The 20,631-nt window shown below is 44.5% G+C and overlaps 1 protein-coding gene across 1 annotated transcript; it reads left to right on the plus strand.

The window, feature by feature from the left end:
* Positions 1-271: 271 nt before the first annotated feature.
* On the plus strand, positions 272-20,111 carry upk3b (uroplakin 3b). The gene is made up of 6 exons (XM_068009935.1): positions 272-705; positions 9,666-9,827; positions 10,647-10,881; positions 12,948-13,036; positions 14,413-14,542; positions 16,783-20,111. Exons 1-6 carry the CDS (start codon positions 648-650, stop codon positions 16,904-16,906), a joined length of 798 nt encoding a protein of 265 aa, XP_067866036.1. The 5' UTR covers positions 272-647; the 3' UTR covers positions 16,907-20,111.
* Positions 20,112-20,631: the final 520 nt, after the last annotated feature.

Here is a 20,631-nt window from a genome sequence, read left to right on the forward strand (position 1 = left end):
GGCCAGCTGAATATGACTGCATAGGTGTTGCCAGTAGTCGTTTGTGCAACGCCTAGCTGTTCTTTGTGCAGTACCTCTGGCTGCTTTAAGTGCTGCGGATGTTAAATCGCTGGGGGCTTTCTTGTAGTTCAAAAGTGCAATGCGCTTAGCGGCTATGACAGGTTCCAGCTCTTCATTATGAGATTGAAACCAGTCTGCATTTCTCTTCGCACTTTTGCCGTAGGTGGTCAAAGCTGACTCATAGATGGCGTCTCTGATGTGGGCTCACTTGGTCTCAGCATCCCCTGTGGGAGTGTTTTGAAGGGCTGTTACAAGTGAATTTAGAAATTTTTGTAACAGCTGTGGGTGAGAAATTCTGCTCGTGTTGATGCGCGGGTGGCCCTTCTGCTTGGAATGATGCAACTTCTTTGGTCTGAGTCTAACCTTGCTTGGTTTCGATGTGTCTCATTTTGTTTTGGTTAATTGTCACTAAACCACACCTTTGGGAAGAGAGGGCTGTCAGAACACGTCCAACTCGTTTGGCCACATTCTGCTGGGTAATGTAAAGTCAGAAGAACTTGACTGAACCGCACTAGGGCAGAAGGAATTAGTTGGAGCAGCAGTGAAACGGTGAAGAGTTTCAGTGAGAGTTCAGCCAGGTCGAGGAGATGAAATCGCTTGTTCAGGTTCTGCTGCTGTTTGCTCTGTGCAGCGCTGGCTATGGAGGTAAAAAGGAACCTAATTTTCTCGACCATCTGAAACAATTTTAAGGAAGCTTTCTGAAATATAACTGGTCAGTCTGGTTAGAAAATATTGGGAAAAACTTGTGCCTGCGATTCTACCCCTTTTCCCCCCTGTGTGAAATTCAGGGTTATTTTGAAAGTAGAGTGGGTGAAATGCTTTTTTAGTATTTTTTTAAAATCATGCTCTTGGATCTTTTTCTTGAAAAGTTCTGAAGCCTGACAAATTGTTTTTTTAAGCTTTCCCTTTTATTTCAAACCACAGCCATGATTTTTCTAGATTATCTGTGGAGGGTACAGGGCCTGTAAGGGGAGGGGGCAGAAAATGAAGTGTCTCAACGCCGATAGTTTCTAAACTGTTCACCTGGGGCACTCGTGGTTCATATTCTTTAAACCACTTCCCTTGCTTATCCATTTACTTATATCTCTGTTACATATTTTTGAGTGTTTTGCCCCTGATTTAAAGCTGGCTTTAGTTACGTTGCTGTTAAGGGCGAATTTACATATTCAAGTTTAATATAGTTGGAAAGCAACTTCCATTTTTTAATGGATTTAAACCTGTGCGGTCAAAATTGCTTCAGGAGCGATTTGGGAGCAAGATCCCCTCCAGCAGAATGCCTCGCCTCGTTTTGCTCAGGTGTCAGCTACACCTTGCACTGGAACTGCTGTCAGAACATATGAATTAGGAGCAGGAGTGGCCACTCGGCCCCTCCAACCTGATCCGCCATTCTACAAGATCATGGCTAATCTGATTGTAACCTCAACTCCACATTTCCCGCCTACCTCCGATAACCTTCCCCCCACCACCCCCTCCTTGCTTATCAAGAATCTGTCTACCTCTGCCGTACAAATATTTTAAGACTCTGTTTCCACCGCCTTTTGAGGAAGATAGTTCCAAAGAGTCAGGACCCTCTGGGAGGAAAAAATTCACCACCTCATGCTGCCACTAGTTTGTCGTGTGAATGCCACCTATGTTTGGGGGGGTGGGCAGGACTAAACAGCAAGTGGGTCCTCGGAAATAAAAACAGAAAGTGCTGGGAATACTCAGCAGGTCAGGCAGCATCTGTGGAGAGAGGAACAGAGTTAACGTTTCAGGTCTGTGACATTTCTTGGGTCCTGGGTCCTGATGCGATAAGGCATTGAAATAACTGGATATCAGGATATCTGACTCGGTGCTATGAAGTCAGGAGTGCGCTCAGACGCCATGATGTTTGGCGTTAGTTCAGTTCATTGCGGGAAGTGGTAGTAAAGAGGTCATGTTAATGAGCTAGTAATCCAGAGCCTGTATTTAATGATCAGGAGACACGAGTTCCCTTCCCACAAGGGAATTTAAATTCAGTTAATTACATAAATTGGATTTTTTTTTAAAAAACCCTTCTGATACACGAATGATCTTTAGGGAAGGAAATCTATCCTTGCCTATTCTGGCCCAGACCCACAGCAATGTGGCTGACTCTGAACTGCCCTCTGAAATGGCCTTGTAAGACATTCATTTGTATTCAAAAAAGTGGCTCACCACCAACATAAGGGGCAGTTAGGGATGGGCAGTTCATGCTGTCCTTGCCAGCGATGCCCACATCCTGTGATTAAATAAAAGTAAACTGTGGATTCCACTGAACGGCATCCGTGAGCCAGTTCCCAGGATTTCCAGCATTAAATCCACCTTCCTTATCACAGTGGCACAATTGTTTTCCTTGAGGCTGCACTTTGTTACTGGGAGAAGGAACCAACCCCCTCTAAGACAGCACAATATCCTTTCTGTCTAAAAATTAGTTATACAATTCAACATATTTATTATTTTTGTTTTACTTTAATGTGAAACTTGTTGGTGCTGAACAACAATTCTGTCAAACATGGAGGTATCTTTGACAAAAAAGTGGGAAATGATTAAAAAAAAGTCAAAAAATATATGCAGAGACCAAGTCCGAAAGGGGAAATAATTAACAAAAAAGCAGGAAATAATAAACCAACACATGCAGAAATTAGAAAAAGAGGGAAATGGTTAACCAAAATCCAAGAATAATTTTCAGAGATTAAATCTAAAGTAAGAAATGATTAATCAGTGCCTTCCTGAAGAATGCTGCCCTCTGTCAGTGAGGGCCTGGAATTACCTTGGTAGGTGAGTTCCCATTGTGGATTCCCCTGATTCATGTGGTTTTGGTTGGATGTGTTTTGCTCTGGAGTTCTGAGTCTAATTTCCACCGGGAGTGGCTTGTTGGAAATGCTATTTAGCTGCACTGGCCCTGATGGAACAAGGGAAGAGGGTGCAACAGTGACTCCACTGACAAGCCGAGGGTACTGGGGCCAATTTTCTGGTAATAATTGCGGGTTGGGACATTGGATCTTCTCCAAGTCAATGGCAGATGAAAGGGAGCTGGGGAGGGTTGTAGCAGCCGATGTGACTGTGTCTTTGCTGGATGGAGTGTCAGTAGTAAAACAGGAGACTGCTTTCTGACTGTTAAATCCACAGACCATTGAGCAATCACCTTGGGTGCACCATTTGGGTTAGCCAGGGTAAAGGGGCACATAGTGATACTGGAATTAACCCAGTCCACCACCGTGAAGCTGGGTGGCAGTTTCTCAAACCTATCGAGGCTGGCTTGTTAAAACTGCAGGAATGAAAACTGCCACCTGTGGGTACACCAATCACCTTGCCTCAGTGATTGATTTTTCAATTCATCAGCACTTCTGGGTGATCTGAGTCAGATTTTGACGATCCCTCGAAATCTTCTTGCAAATCCTTAGGGGGCCGCCGAACCCCAGTTGAGAACCCTGGGTAGAAACAATGGGTACTAGCTTATAGATGCTGCTGTTCCAGAATCAAACAACACAATCATTATAAATCTAGCTTAAAAGACCATTATTTTTTCTTGGGCTCACAAGTTGTTTTCTGTAGTGGGGCCCATATGTATTTTATTTGTACAGGGGCTAGAATCATGGAATCTCAGAGCACAGAAGAAGGCCATTTGGCCCCTCGGACTGGTACTGGCTCTTTGAAACAGCTGCTGTTTCCCTCATGACCCTGCAATTTATTTTTTCAACTTTTCGAGTATTTATCCAATTCCCCTTTGAAAGTTATTATCGAATCTGCTTCCACCGTCCTTTCAGGCAGCGCATTCCAGATCGTTAACAACTCACCACGTATAAAAGAAATTCTCGTCTTCCTTGTGGTTCTTTTGCCAATTATCTTAAATTTGTGTCCTCTGATTACTGACCCTTCTGACATTGGAAACGGTTTCTCCTTATTTACTCATAATCTTTAACAACTCAATTAAATCTCCCTTCCACCATTTCTGCTTTAAGGAGAACAATCCCAGATTCTCTAATCTCTCCACATAACTAAAGTCCTTCATCCCTGGTCTCATTCTGGTAAATCAAAGTTAATTGGTATTAATTATTGAGATTTGGAAATACATTAAAAATTAATGAAAAGTAAACTGGTAGCATACCCTTCTTCTGTTTATCCAGGGTATCATGTAGGAATACTGTTGTGTATGTGTATGGTGACTCAGTTTGTAGATCAGTGCCCGTGCTTGGGTCCATGTGGTATGTGGACAATTTAAAGGCAGTTGGTTTGTTACTTCTGCATTAATTTCATCAGAAATTTCCACATGTTTAACTTTATTGAGGTGTGATTGGGTCAGGGCACTTGGGCTTGTAACTTAATAAAAAAGTCTAAGGCCCTAACTTAATGGCACCTCAGCCGCCATCTTCAACATGCAGTCCCTCCGCCACCGACACACAGTGGCAGCAGTGTGTACCATCTACAAGATGCACTGCAACAACTTACTAAGGCTGCTTCGACAGCACCTTCCAAACCCGCGACCTCTACCACGTAGAAGGACAAGGGGAGCAGATACATGGGAACACCACCACCTGCAAGTTCCCCTCCAAGCCACACACCATCCTGATTTGGAACTATATCACCGTTCCTTCACTATCGCTGGGTCAAAATCTTGAAACGCCCTTCCTAACAGCACTGTGGGTGTACCTACCCCACATGGACTGCAGCGGTTCAAGAAGGCAGCTCACCACCACCTTCTCAAGGGCAATTATGGATGGGCAATGAAGGTTGGCCTAGCCAGCAACGCCCACATCCTGTGAAAGCATAAAAAAAATTATGGCACAAAGCCAGTTTACACACATAAGACAGGGGTGTTCGCCACACTTCCAGTGAAGTTAACAACAACGAATTGGGAGCAACTCCAAGGAAATTCCTGGTCTAACTATTCTCCCCTGCTCTCCTGAGGGCACTGTTACTCTTACTGTGGTCTCCACCCTCCACAACACATGCCATGGTACCATTCTTCAAGTATGAGCTTAGACATTGAATGCCAGAATACTAGTCAACTGTAAGGGGTATCACAGCCACTGCGTGTCATCACTCATGTGCACTTTCCAGCATGGGTGGCTGATTTTTTCCCCCTGCTTACTAACCAAGCAATGTTGCTATGCCCATTGAGGTTTGCTAATGCAGCGCAGAATGAAGATTGAGCCATGTTATAACAGACTGGTGAGGTCCAGCCAAGTTGTTTTTCCAATTGGAGAAGAATTCTGTTGAGATGAGAATTTATTTTCCAGGTTTAGTGGTGATTTATCTCAGAGACCAGGGAAAATGATCTATATGGGGAAGGGTGGATAGTTTGTTACATAGAGATTTGGAACATTAAGTAGTTTGTTGTACAGAAATCTTGTAACAGTGGGAATTTGATTATAAAGATCTTTGTAACAGAGGTGGGTGTCCCTGTTTGGGAACCACAATCCTTTGGTACCCAATATCAGTACATCAGCCGTTCCTGTAGCCTCAAAAGAACACTCCCTATCGCTGCAAAGCAACAGTTGGACTTGCTAAGTCAGGCATACTCATGGTTCCAGCTCCCCATAGGTACATTCCCATCATGTACTACTAGGCTGGAGAAACTTGGAATCTTCATCCTCAAAAAAAGGCGAATGAGAGGACATCTTGTAAAGTTATATAAGTTTTTGGAATAGAAAAGGGTAACTGAGAACTACTTCAAGTAAAACCATGAGTGCAGGACAAATGGGTATGGGTACAAAGTGGTAAAAGGCAAATTTAGGGAGTCATTTTCCAGCATGGGTTACCAGATAGTGCTTGGGCAGGAATCCTGAGTTCATGGACCAAAGAGTGCCCAGGCCAAGGTTCAGGTACGAACTCAAAGAGTGATTGATACCTGTAATGGGCTCTGGGTGGAGTAGTAGAGGCAAAAACTCTTGGAAGTATTCAAGAGGCAGTTAGATGCTGTGATGGAGGACGATAGCGTCCCATGGGTGAATGAGCTCAATGTATTGAATGGCCTCCCTCATTGCAATCAGATACCTCTCATACTTGATCTTATCTGAGTTTGGTAGGAAAAGTGTAAAATAATTAAAATCAGGCAACATGGCAGATACTTGTAACAGATTAGCAACTTGGGGGTGAGCTGACTTGTGGTGTAAGATACCAAAAGGTTGTGGGGTCAGGTGAATCAAACTTCTCTGCTAACGGCTAATGGTACATTACCAGCAGCTACAGACATTCAGAACGTGATTGAAATTTCACTATTTCTGAAATTTCCAAACGTTTAACTTTATTGAAGTGTGATTAGGTCAGGGGAGTTGGGTTTGTAACTCCTTTCCAAAAATTCCCTCTCTATCAGCATTGTGAGTGTACCTACACCACATGGACTGCAGCGGTTCAAGAAGGCGGCTCACCATCACCATCTCGAGGGAAATTAGGGACGGACAATAAATGCTGGCCTGGCCAGCGGCATCTACATCCCATGGCTGAAGATATAAACAAAAGATATTTTGTCTTAACCAAGTAGAGGTTTAACTTTAGAGCTTGTCGGAGAGCCTTGTATTGTCAGCAACCTGAGATCAAATAAAACCAGATACACCACATATTTTAAAAGCAAAATACTGCGGATGCTGGAAATCTGAAATAAAAACAGGAAATGCTGGAACCACTCAGCAGGTCTGGCAGCATCTGCGAAGAGAAGCAGAGTTAACGTTTCGGGTCAGTGACCCTTCATCGGAACTGACAAATATTAGAAAAGTCACAGGTTATAAGCAAGTGAGGTGGGGGTGGGGCAAGAGATAACAAAGGAGATCTAGATTGGACCAGGCCACATAGCTGACCAAAAGGTCATGGAGCAAAGGCAAACAATATGTTAATGTTGTGTTGAAAGACAAAGCATTAGTACAGATTAGGTGTAAATACACTGAATATTGAACAGCAGCAAGTGCAAACCTGAAAAAAAACAGTGGGTAAGCAAACTGAACAAACAAAGATGAAATGAAATAAATGTAAAAAAAAGATTGTAAAAATGTAAGCTACCCTGCAGTAAATGGGAAGGGGATAGAGGTTCTGCAAACTGGGCTAGGCCCGGGATAGTCAGCCGAGGCTGGGCCCTGGGATTGTCAGCCAAGGCTGGGCCCTGGGATTGTCGGCCGAGGCTGGGCCCTGGGATTGTCGGCCGAGGCTGGGCCCCGGGATTGTCGGCCGAGGCTGGGCCCCGGGATTGTCGGCCGAGGCTGGGCCCCGGGATTGTCGGCCGAGGCTCGGCCCCGGGATTGTCAACCGAGGCTCAGCCCTAGGATCTGAATCAGGCGGATGACAGGGGATTTCTCATGGTGTCCTTGATGTTACACTCCCGGATGAGTCAGTATCTTTGGGCAAAGAAGGGAGCAAAGTGGGGGGGGGAATTGTAAAAGTTGGGGTCCAGATGCCTAAACATTCTCTTTAAAACCAGATCATTTCTCTTTTTCCAATGTGAAACATGTTCCCATATTAATTAGTGGTCCTGGAAGAATGGCACTTGCGCAGGCATCAATGCATCACTCTCCCATTGGAGACCAGAAACCTGGGATTCATGGCTCAAAGCCAATAACAATTTAGCTCCATGTGTTTAGGTTAAGGTGAAGATCACATGGTTCTCCAATGCAGCTGGATCTCTGGAAGTATCTGGTTTGTTAAAGGGTGTGATCGATGGCAGAAGTATGACGTCTGCTGTTGACAACATACCTTGAACTAGAGAGTAGCTTAATTAGAATAATTGGGGGAGTGGCGGAGAGATTACTGGACACCTGACACCTGATGAAAGCCTTTGGGGCTGGGAAGGAGTTCATCAATAAGATTAGTATCTATTTTTGTGACCTTGCTGGTTTTCTCAGAAATACAGTGTGCTTTGAGCACCTTGAGCCCTATAGGTACCACCGCAATGAGGTATATGACTAGGGAGGGATAGATATTGGCCCAAGACACTGGAGAGAAATCTGAAATAAAAACAGAAGTGCTGAAAATACTCAGCAGGTCAGGCGGCATAAATTGTCCATGACTAATGACACAGGAGGCCAAATAATTTATGGGGGAAAGAAATCTATGTTTGAGAATTAGTTTGAAATGTCATTGGATTTTGTCATAAGCTGTGTTTGAGAATTAGTTTGAAATGTCATTGGATTTTGTCATAAGCTGTGTGGTTTTGCCATGAAAGTGTGACAAAAGGGCAAATGTCCAAGTTTATGTTTGTGGAGAACTGCCTGTCAGCCATTCATATAAAGTCAGGGTCTATGTGCCCACAATTTCCCCAGGTCCACAGCTGGGGTAGGAGACTGCCCACTGGAGTACAGGGCTGCCTGCTGCCTAGCAGAGTATTGCACTGAAATGTCCCCTCCCCTCCCCTCCCCTCCCCTCCAGAAGTTATTGACCTGTGCTTGGTTACATTTACTTTGAGAATTCCTGCCCTCTTGTGTTTAAGCCAGGTGGCCATTCTTCATGGGTAAGTTCAAGCAGTGAATGTCTTAATTCCAGAGCTTTGAACTACACACATCGCAGCAGAATTAGGATATTTTTAAGAGTTATGCAAATTCCTAAATACTTGATGGCTTGGCTTGGCCATGTGAGCTGCATGGAAGATGGCAGGATCCCCAAAGACACATTGTACAGCGGGCTCGCCACTGGTATCAGACCCACCGGCCGTCCATGTCTCCGTTATAAAGACGTCTGCAAACGCGACATGAAATCGTGTGACATTGATCACAAGTCGTGGGAGTCAGTTGCCAGCATTCGCCAGAGCTGGCAGACAGCCATAAAGGCGGGGCTAAAGTGTGGCGAGTTGAAGAGACTTAGCAGTTGGCAGGAAAAAAGACAGAGGCGCAAGGGGAGAGCCAACTGTGCAACAGCCCCGACAAACAAATTTTTCTGCAGCACCTGTGGAAGAGCCTGTCACTCTAGAATTGGCCTTTATAGCCTCTCCAGGCGCTGCTCCACACACCACTGACCACCTCCAGGCGCTTACCCATTGTCTCTCGAGATAAGGAGGCCAAAGAAGAATGCAAATTCCTAAATACTTGATAATACTGAGATTTTAGCTACTGGCATTGTGGTTTCAGCCAGGACTCTCTCGATGGCATTGTGATTTCGAATGGCATTGACCTGGCATGAGGCATCCTGCTTTCAATTGAGGTTCACCTGCTGATATTGACATGGTGACATTTTGGTTTCAATTGTAGTTGGCTTGATGGCATTGAATGTCACTCCCAGTATCAATCATTACCATCAGTCGAAGGGAAGAAAGCAGCAGAAACAGGGAAAGACAGGAAATACAGATAGCACATCCTGTTGAATAATGAGAATATTTAGGTGTTTATATTTGGGAAAAGGAACAGGCAAAATCTCTTTTAGTTGGTGAGATGCATAAACTATAGAGAAGCCTCTCGACTGCACCTTCACCTCAGCGACGACGGGAGTGCAAGTATATATGTGAATGTAGCACTGGCTAGAGGATGAGTCACTTTTCCAACAAGTGTGGGTGGGATGTGTCATAAGGAACATTATTTCAGTTTGGATGGAGTGAGTTACAAAGATTTACTGAATATCTTCAACCTGGTGGCTCTGACCGAATACAGCTGAATCTCAATATTCATTTGGGCTTTTCCTTTTTTCAGTTCCAGAGGATGTCGCTTATACCCCTGAAATTGTGCCAGAAAGGGTAGTAGGCAGAATCACTCAAACAACAGTTGCACTTGAACAGCCGCTCTGTGTGTTTAACCGTACTGAAACTACCTGTGTGAACTGTGAAGTTTGGTTGGTCGTGGCTAATACAACCGGTGAGTATCTTGCTGTTAAGTCTGAAGTGGCTTTTCCTCGGAAATGAGCATCCACGGTAGCTGCCTTTGCCAGCTTCTGCCAGGTTAGGGTGGTTGCTGAGACCATAGCCTGGGTTCTGGAATTTGCTTTATTTATAGCTTATGAATACTCATAGTAAACTTTATGAATATCTCCACATCACAAGGCATATGGATAAGGGATTTCTGTGGAGAGCCGGTATGGACTTGATGGGCCAAATGGCCTCCTTTTGTGCTGTAAATGACTCAATGACTCTAAAGGCCTCTTTCAGGTCACCCCTCAGCCTTCTCTTTTCTAAAGAAAGGAGCCCAAGCCTGTTCAGTCTTTACTGATAGTTATAACATCTCAGTTCTGGTATCATCCTTGTAAATCTTTTTTGCACCTTCTCCAGAGCTTCTACATCCTTTTTGTGATATGGAGACCAAAACTGTACATAGTCTTCCAAGGTTCTATACACGTTTAGCATAACTTCCCTGCTTTTCAATTCTATTCCTCTAGAAATTAATCCCAGTTCTTTGTTTGCATTTTTGATGGCTTTGTTAACTTGCGTTGCTACTTTTACTGCTTTGTGAATATGTACCCGTAGACCTCTTTGCTCCTCTACCCCATTTTGACTCTTGAATGAATTGCAAATGATTGAAGTGAATGGAAGCATGAAATGGATGGTGAACAAACCTGTTTTTGGAAATGTTTCACACTGCACCACAAATTGTTTCAACACAATCTCATTGTATTGTGGATCCTGCATTTGCAAAGAGATGAATTGACTGATTTACAATTTTATTCCTTCTCAAACCTAGGAGTTTCGGGCTTTGATGCCATTAAAAATGGCCTTGTGACTCCTGGTCAGTGGACCTACCTAAACGCTTTCACTGGACAGAATGGTTTTTACCTCACTGTTAGAACACAGAGAAGTGCTTACCCTTGTCCAACAGCCGTTGCTTCTGGTCAGATCTTCGCTTTGCGAGTCGGGTCAGAAGTGCCCTGTATAACTCCGAATTGCAATGCACCGTTACCTAGTGGTGGGACATTCAGGTAAGACAAGCCACAACAGACATTCATCCGTCAAGTTTTTTTATGCACAGTAGTGAATGCCAAGGTGTATGTTTTATTCAAGTTGCAATAGATATAAAGGCACACAGCGTGGGTAAGATTTTCATTTATATAACGTCTTTCACAATCTCAGGATGTCCCAAAACACTATACAATCGATGAAGTACTTTTGATACTATTGTAATGTGGGAAACATTGCAGCCAATTTGTGCACAGTAAGGTCCTGCAAACAGCAATGCAACAATGACTAGATCATCTGTTTTTAGATGTTGCTTGAGGGATAAATATTGGCCAGGGCAAACTCTCTTGTTTTTCTTCGAAATAGTGCCGTGGGATCTTCTATGTCCACCTGAGAGGGCAGATGGGGACTTGATTTTAACATCTCATCTGAGAGACTCCCTCAGTACTGCACTGGAGTGTCAGTCTGGATTATATGCTCCAGTTTCTGGCATGGAACATGAACCCACAACCTTCAGAAGCAAGTGACGACCACTGAACCACGGCTGACAGTTACAAGCCATTCACTTGCGATAAAAACATGACACTTTTTTAAATGGGAGTTGCAGCTGCCATGAGTGACAGCAAAAAGGCAGAAATGGATAATTTTTCTGCTTTGTTTTTTTTCTCTTCACATCCTGCTTTGCTGTTGAGTGTTCTCACATGTTGAGGGTGAAAGAAAACAAAAAATGCACCTTGGAAATGAGGCTATCTCAACACCCTGAGTAGATGAACAGTCCTCCATTAAAACTATGGGGTCAGCAAGTTTTGATCGAGGATAGTAACTGATGCAGTGGATTCTGGGATGGCCTCAACTCCTTTGTCTTCCTTTTATCCTGTTCTGGAGCGTGAGAAAGCAAGTGAAATCTTAGGATTTTTCAAAATATACACTCAAAAACTCCAATCTAGAAGTCAGTCTTAATCTCACGAGTCTCCTGCCGAATGTAAAAGGGTTAGTGGACTTATTGAAGCAAATATTTCAAGGCATTGTGTATGGTGATGGGTATACTGTCAAGTTTTTTTTAATTCATTCATGGGATGTGGGTGTCGCTGGCCAGGCCAGCATTTATTGCCCATCCCTAATTGCCCTTGAGAAGGTGGTGGGGAGCTGCCTTCTTGAACCGCTGCAGTCCATTTGGGGTAGGTACACCCACAGTGCTGTTAGGAAGGGAGTTCCAGGATTTTGACCCAGCGACAGTGAAGGAACAGCGATTGTCGTTTCCGGTGCCTAAGTCGATGCCGGGTGGTCCATCCGGTTTCATTCCTTTTTATTGACTTCGTAGCAGTTAGATACAACTGAGTGGCTTGCCAGGCCATTTCAGAGGGCATGTAAGAGTTAACCACATTGCTGTGGGTCTGGAGTCACATGTAGGCCAGACCAGGTAAGGACAGCAGATTTCCTTCCCCAAAGGACATTAAAAGTCAGTTAAAGGATTCCATTGTCTTTGCCCCCATCAGCTTTTCTCTGATATAGGTACTGACCAGGTTGATTAACCCAAAATCAGAAAAAGTTAAGGGGCTTGCGATAGATTGTCTTTGACAGCAATCTGTCTTGAGATGATCTTTCAAATTACAGCTAGGGTGAAGTGACCGGGAACAGCAGGAATGTGTTGGGGGTAGTTGCTGCTGTAGGATACGGTGAATTTTGAGTCCAGCAGCACAGCATTCAGTCCTTTTCCCCAAGTCACGGCTGATGCGAGAGTGGCAATTGCCAGCATAAAGCTGTGGCTGGGATATACTCACTCAGCACAGCCAGTCATCAAGCCTGGGACTCCTGTGCTCTGTGCAGGTCTGCACTGCAACCCACTAAGCCTTCATATCCCTCTATTTGATAGGCCCAACCACTGGGCCAAATTGGGCATCCCAATCTAGGAGCAGTGCCACAGGCAATGGCAGCAAGAAGTCAGGCCCTGCGGTTTCCTTGTGAGCTCTGTTCCTTGACAGGAGCATCTGATCAAGTCAGCTGCTCAACTACAGGTATTTGGTGGGTGGAGAGGGGCAGTCGAATGTATGGGGTTAACTCAGTACTAACCTTTTCTTTTTGTTTTTAGAGTGAAGTACATATTGATTAATCCTGCTGTAACTATTGCCAATGTTGTTGGGGAAACAAGATGGTCAGGAGATATCAAGCTGCTCAGCGGTAAGTGTTGATGGTGAAATGGAGGTCGATCATCCTCACTCTACACTATATAGAAAGTGTGCCAGTGATTGTGTTGAGCGGGCGGCAGAAGGTAATATGAGTTAACGAGTTAAATAGGTCGAGCTCAATCATATCGCTACAGGCACCAAGGTTGTCAAATCTGGTTAGAGGCATTGCTGGAGCTTTGACTGCATGACATCTGGCCACATACATGTCTTTTCATGTACCTTAGAAAGGTTGGATCTCCTACAATTGAGTGCCTTTGCTCATAACTTTGTGGCTGCAGCTGTTCCAAGCAGGTGAAGTGGGGAAACCGAGGGTGGGAGAGTGATTCACTGGTGGTGGGGGGTGGGGGGGGGGGGGGGAGTTGTTGAGGATGGGGGAAGGATACCAGAAGTAGGACGAAATTTGATTCCACGAGCAACTAATAGTAACTCACTAAAATGGCATCAATAACTCGTAGTAATACTGGTAACACTCAGATTCCCCTCATAATCAATAATCAACAGTAATGCAATAACTCAGCAATGACCTACATGCAGCATGTAATAACAGGCATAAACTCCCCAAGATGTAGTTAGATTTACTGCATCTAACTAGTAGTAAATCTCTCACCCGCTGATATTCACCCTGCAGTTACAACCTGAATCCATCCACACTGCATAAAATTTTTAACAGGCCCGATCTCTCTCCTTGTCTCCTTGGACTCTGGTTTGGACTCAGGTTCTGTGTGCATGTGACTGACTCTGACTGAGGCTCCCAGTTCAGAGTTATCTGTACTTGGACTTCCCACTTCAAATCTGGCTGCCACAGGCTGACCTGAACTAAACCAAGAGATTGCACAAGATGGAAATGGGTTCAGTGTTTGGGCCACTTCTTACTGGGCACCTCGTCCTAAACTCAGCTCAGCACAACATTTTGAAACCATTCCCTGGGCTCGGGATCAATCAAGGAGAGTTTTCACAATGATAGAAATTACAGCACAGACGGGGGCCATTCAGCCCATTATGCTTGTGCTCTCCTGTAACCCCATTAACCCCCCCCCCAAAAAAATATCTTCTTATATTCCTCCTTTTAAAATAATTATCCCATTGCCTTTTAAATGATGTTTTAGTCTCCAACTCAATAGTCGCTTGTGTTGGAGCCCATTTAATATAGGCTAAAGTGATGCTCCGTGAACAATATGAAAGGAAAAAGCTGAGAACAGTGAAAATCTGGAACAAAAGATCATGAGCAGCTGGATTTTCAATCGAGATCCAGTTTGGCTGGGTATTTTCAGAATTGTCTGGTTTTTGTTTGACTGGGACAGGGGTGCTGTGTGGGAGCAGATCCCTGCAATATGTTTCAAACCTTTTCACTGCTGCTTTTATCTCCAGCTGTGGCTCCCAATGACATTGACACCAGGCCTGGACGTCGCACCGGGGGGATGGTTGTCATAACGACAATACTCGCCATTCTGCTCTTCCTGCTTTTGGCACTGTTTGCGGCCATGCTCGCCATGGTTTGGTAAGTTAAATGCTTCAACCCAGATCTACCCACGGGAGGGGGTGTCAGCTGTGAGCTTCTGAATAATGTCAAGATATCTGGGGTAACGTCCCAATGGTAGATGACCATCCCCCTTCCCAAATTGTTCCCAATCCTGTATCCTTTTTCTCCCAAGAGAAGGGAGGAATTTTCAGTTTTTCCACCTCGGGAATGTTGCCCATGGTGACTCGCTACTTCAGGAGATTAAGTAAGCAGAGGGGACTCAGTAGAATTTCCAACTCTGGTAGGATGCATTCCAGGAGGTTTCGCTACATGAACTTTCACCTTCCGCTGTCTGGCCACTACACTCCCACCACTGGTCACCTTAACACATACATCCTCATGGCACACCATCCTCCCACACCAATTGAAAAGTGATACGGCCTCTTCATAACTCAATTGGATGGTTCTTGACAGTCAAACAGCTTTTTTTGACTAACTCCTATATTTTTATACCTAATAAACAGAAGTGTTCAAAGAAAATGGAAAAAAGCATAATTTGTTTAATGCTCCTATGATTTTTCTCCTGGGTTGCTTGCAGCAGTTTCCTAGAGATTAATCTTCAATTCCTCAAGACTCCAGTACAATCCTGGAGGATTTGCAACCTTACATCAGTGAGAGTAAAAAAAAACATACTAGAAGCAATGACTTCAACCATTTCTTTTCTGATCCCATGCAATGATGAGCTGCTCAATGAGCAGAACAGTCTTTTTGTAAATGCTCCCATGGGTCAGTCAACAAGTGCAGTGCCGGCACTGCAACTGAACCATAGAGCTCAAAAGAGCTCCAGGCTCCATCCTTCTGCTGTCTATTGGGGTGATGTTGGAGGCCGCTATAAAATCCCTCACTGTTGCTAAGCAAGGGAGAGGAAAAAGAAGCAGCCAAGGAATCTGCTCTTAGTTGCTATCTTGGTGATCAGTGTATGGCTGTCAAGAGAGGACATAAGTGAGCGTGACCATGACGACCCTCAAAATATCTTGCGATTACTCACTGTCTAGACTTCCATAAATAGATTCGTTGTTTGGCTGAGGTACATGAGGCTAATTGAGATCTGTAACACTGGTGTGACTTAGCATCTTCAGGAAGGGTGGGAAAATTATTAGGAAGACATTATAAACATAAAAAAACAATTATTTATTTAAGATGCCAGACTGTTTCAGATTTTATTTTATTCATTCATGGGATGTGGGCGTCGCTGGCCAGGCCAGCATTTATTGCCCATTCCTAGTTGCCCTTGAGAAGGTGGTGGTGAGCTGCCTGTTGAACCACTGCAGTCCACATGGGGTAGGTACACCCACAGTGCTGTTAGGGAGGGAGTTCCAGGAATTTGACCCAGCGACAGCAAAGGAACAGCATTATAGCTCCAAGTCACGATGATGTGCGGCTTGGAGGGGAACTTGCAGGTGGTGGTGTTGCTGCCCTTGTCCTTCTAGGTGGTAGAGGTCATGAGTTTGATGTCCTGTTTCTCATTGATTCAATGCAATGGATCCATTCCTCACAATGGGCTGGATTTTATGCTCTCACCCGTGGTGGGTTTGGAGGCGGAGTGATGATGGGTGGGGATCCTGCCACCACCCTGATTAAATCCATGGCGGGAAGGCTCGTGAAAGCTCTACATGCCCTCCTGCCAATTGAGGACCTTAAGTGGGCAAATAATGCCCAATTAAGGGCCACTTCCTGCTGCCAGTGGTATTAGTCCAGTGGCGGACGGGCCTGTTACCATGCAGGGAGCATGATGAGCAAACCCAAGCAGTTGCTTGCTGGCTCACAGGGGGCTTCCCTCGTTCAAAGGCACTCAGCTCGTGATCGAGGGACTTGGCATCGGGAAGGTGGGGGCCCACTGAGAGCCAAACCCCCCTACACCCATGATCCCCAGCCCACGAAACCACTCCCGCCATCACTCACCTGTGGCCAGGGTCCATTACCAGCAGCAGCCGCTGCCTCGCCGGTGGAGCTGCTGAGTCAAAGAGCTGCCGGCCTCTGATTGGTTGGCAGCTCTCAGCGGGCGGGACTTCTGTCCCTGTGGTTCTTAATCGCGGGGAAGACCCACTGCTGCCCAGTTAAGTGCCTGATTGGCATGTGATGTAGTGGCCTTCCCGAAAAGAGGTGACATGGGGCTCTCGCCGGCTCTTCAGTTGATGGGTGGGACCCCCGTCACCTGCATTAAATACTGCCCAATGTATCAACAGAAACCGACTCACCTATGTTCCTTTTCATTACAGTTGTAAAAAATCTGGCGTGTCTGATTTCCCTGAACCTGTGACTACATTCGGCTCCCTCCGAAAATACCACACTCACAGCTTGCAGAAACAACAGGATGTCATTGCTCCAAAGGGCAAGATGTAAGGCAGTCTGCATGGTGCAGCCACAGACTATGTGTACAAGAATCCAGAAGCCTCCTTCTTTCGTGTGAAGCTCACCTTCTATCAAATTTCCCATTTACAGTGAAACATCCATGTAACTATAATGTGTTAGTTTTTGGAAAGATGAAGTATCCTAATGCTGATGATCCAGTCAGTGAGTGTGCCACCTTTACGGTTAACTTTTCCCCCTTTAAATAGTGCTGGTGTTCTTTCCAAACATCAATACAAGGCAAAGCGACAGAAAATCTTTGTGTTTGCGGTGGAGGGCCAATTGTTTTTAAGCCTCTCTCCCTTCCCCAGTCCAGCTCCAGCTGCCATTTTGGCTTCAGGCATTATTTTAACTCTTACACCAAGGGGAATCCAACGCCATGATTAGGGGATTAGTTTAGATTCCAAATGAAACAACGATTTAAGTGACCAAGAGTTTAGAAGACGAATTTGACTTATTCTCTCCTTTTCTTGCCCTGCCCTCCACTGGACTAAAGTTTTGCATTGTCTAACCGATTAAGGGGAGTTGTTTTACTGGACACTAAAGCTGCTGCCCAATTCTTGCTCTTTCTACAGATCCCAGATTCTGCCTTCTCACAGCAGTTAGGCAGGTAAATGGGTCTTACTGATTTTAGAACAAGGCTTTCACTTTCTCCAGTGCCTGGAGCCCAGATGAAGTCCCTTTTGTGTCTGGGTCATTGTGCAAGGCAAGGATTTGGTCTAGTTGTTCTTTTCCTTGATCCTTTCTGGACTAAGGACACACTATGATCCATGTAAAAAGCATTTACCTCCCCCCTCCACTGCTGCCCAATTCCCTCCCAACTTTATTTACTTTGTGTTTTTTGGTTTTATTTCTTCCGCTTGAAATATTTTCTGAACAGTTAAAGTATTTAGAATTTTTTTAAAACAGTATGCTGCTAGAGCAAAGGTTAATCTCAATTAAAGACTTCGGGCATAGAGCTTCTTGTGACTGGAGTGCATATTCCGAGTTTGGGATGGAGAATCCAGGGGGCTGTGAGTCAGGCCAGGTGACCTCCACGCCGTGTTCCAATCATGTATAGCTCTGAGCTGGGGAAAGTTAGTTTGTAAAGTTGACCGTTACTCTAAATTCAGATGAAACAGTTCCAGATGTTGAGGAGGTTTGCAATGCCTCGGGAAAAAGCTACAAATTGGAGAATTTTGAATGTATATGTCTTTGCATCTCAAGGCAATGTGTCAAGGATGTATAAAGTAGAATTTAAGACCAAATGGATATTGCAGAGTTTAGTTTGAGATTCCAAGGATTGGGCAGCGACTGTAATGGAATGGATTACGTATGGTCAACAGAAGGCAAGAACTGTTTCTCATTTCATTCTTCCCATTCATTCTTAAACCTTTTACAAGTGATCTCAAATAAACCCTTGCTTTATGCTGTAAAGTGTGAAAACATTTGAACTGATAACGACATATGTTTATGGCATGAGTATGATATGAGAACAGCAATTTCTCTATCAGAACTTTGGTAGTTAGGCATTGAAAGCCTAATTAATCTAACATGCCCAGTTTTATATTTTACATTTCTGTAGCACTTGATGAGGAGAGGCCTTGGTGTTCAAATACACTGTCCAACAAAGGTAGAACTTGAATTTGCATCCACGCTTTCCCACAAGGTAAATTTAATCAGCTGTGGCACCCAAAGTAGGTAGCTAGCCCAGACCAGTCTCCATCCCCACGGCAAAGGAGGAAGTATCTGATGTAGAGTCACTCATATTAGGTTGGCACCAGGAGAGGCCAAGGAAAGGCAGGCCGCCAGACTCTCATCCAGGGAATGTACGCAGACTCAACGGGCAGGAATCCAGAGAGGGAGAAAATAGATTTATAAATGGAGCAAAACCTAATGAGGTGGACCCAAGAATGATAAAATGAATAAAAACAGCAAGTGTCAGAAAAGATCAACTGGTAGATCCACATTGAGAGAAGGACAGGTTAATGTGTTGAGTGTATTCAGGACTTCCGGGGGGTGTCGGGTGTATTAAGAATGCAAGGGGGGTAAACCTCTGATCAGCAAAGTTGACGTTTGCATACCTAATAGATTTATCCACCATGTCTTTTCAAGAAGCCCACCTTCAAGAATAGTATTGGCAATCAAAAGTCCTCTTTTTGTAATGAGGATGTGGGTGACACAGTGGCGCAGTGGTTAGCACCGCAGCCTCACCGCTCCAGAGCCCCGGGTTCAATTCTGGGTACTGCCTGTGCGGAGTTTGCAAGTTCCCCCTGTGACCGCGTGGGTTTTCGCCGGGTGCTCCGGTTTCCTCCCACCGCCAAAGACTTGCAGGTTGATAGGTAAATTGACCATTGTAAATTGCCCCTAGTGTAGGTAGATGGTAGGGAATATGAGATTACTGTAGGGTTAGTATAAATGGGTGCTTGTTGGTCGGCACAGACTCGGTGGGCCGAAGGGCCTGTTTCAGTGCTGTATCTCTAAATAAATTTTAAAAAACAAATAAATAAAATAAAAATAAATGTTAGAAAACCAACAGTCAATGTTTGAAACTATTTGCCCCTTCCTCAGGATTGGGAATTATTACAGATGAGCAGCATTTCAAACAGAACATGAGAAGGGGAGGTGGGACGGGAGAACATACAAACACAGGTGAAGAAATGGAATGACCGGTGAAGTGCATGGGCAGAGGATGGGAGGGGATGGAATGACAGGCATGATGTTAGCAGCAGAAAGGAGGACAGAGAACGAGAGGAATCAGAGACAACCCAGGAGAGTGTGTGAAGTGCGAAAGGGAAGCATGAAATATAGGAAAAGCAGAGCATGCACCAGGAGCTTATTGGAGCTGTTTGTTGTCATGTGACATTGGTTAAAGTACAAGCAGTAATTCTGTACGAGTTCTAGAAAGCCCCTTACATCATCTGTATCTTGTACTTCGAGAGCTCATCGAACACAGAAACCAGGAAGTTGCTTTCTGCAATTGTTTATCATGTGAGTGCTCAGTGCTTTCCAGAGACATCAACTCATTTAAAATACATTTGTTAAAAGAAACCTGCACTATTCATAGCCAGTGGAAAATACTAGCCTCGGGTGTATAGTAGTTTGAAGTGCTAGTAGAACTGCCCTGTTTTAAAAGAGCTTATTTCTTTATAATGTTTTATCTATTACTTTTGTATATTATTATATTATCTTTTGACCACTCTGAATGCTGTGGGGATTATAGCATGTCAAGAATGTAAGTTTATTCTGAATAGAAAGTAATTAAATATGAAAGAAAAACCGTTCAAGCTCAATCGTGAATTTATCATAACTGAGCAGGTGGATGAGTGGGAAACACCCACTAACATTGTCTACTTTTATGTAACAAGCTGTGCTTCTTCTGGGGAGAGGAATGGAGGAAGTCCGCTTTCCATCAGAACACTCCAGTCCCCACTGGTCCATCCCCAGTTTTCTTCCTTACCTGAAGGTAGTGAGATATTGGGGGTGGGTAGGGATGCCAACTTTGATTGGAAATATTCCTCGAGGTATCGACAGATGATATCTGGTCTCCAACTGCCTTAACTCCATACATCTGCCATTGGTCACCCAGCAAGGCACTTCACAGGAGAGTTATCAAACAAAGTTTGACTTTGAGCCACATAAGGAGACATTTGGTCAAAGGGGTAGGTTTAAGCAGTGTCGTAAAGGAGCTGGAGGTGGGGGAAAGATTTAGGGAGGCACGTCCAGGGCTTCAGGCATAG

The sequence above is a fragment of the Heterodontus francisci genome, chromosome 30 (genome assembly GCF_036365525.1).
Source record: "Heterodontus francisci isolate sHetFra1 chromosome 30, sHetFra1.hap1, whole genome shotgun sequence".
NCBI lineage: Eukaryota > Metazoa > Chordata > Chondrichthyes > Heterodontiformes > Heterodontidae > Heterodontus > Heterodontus francisci.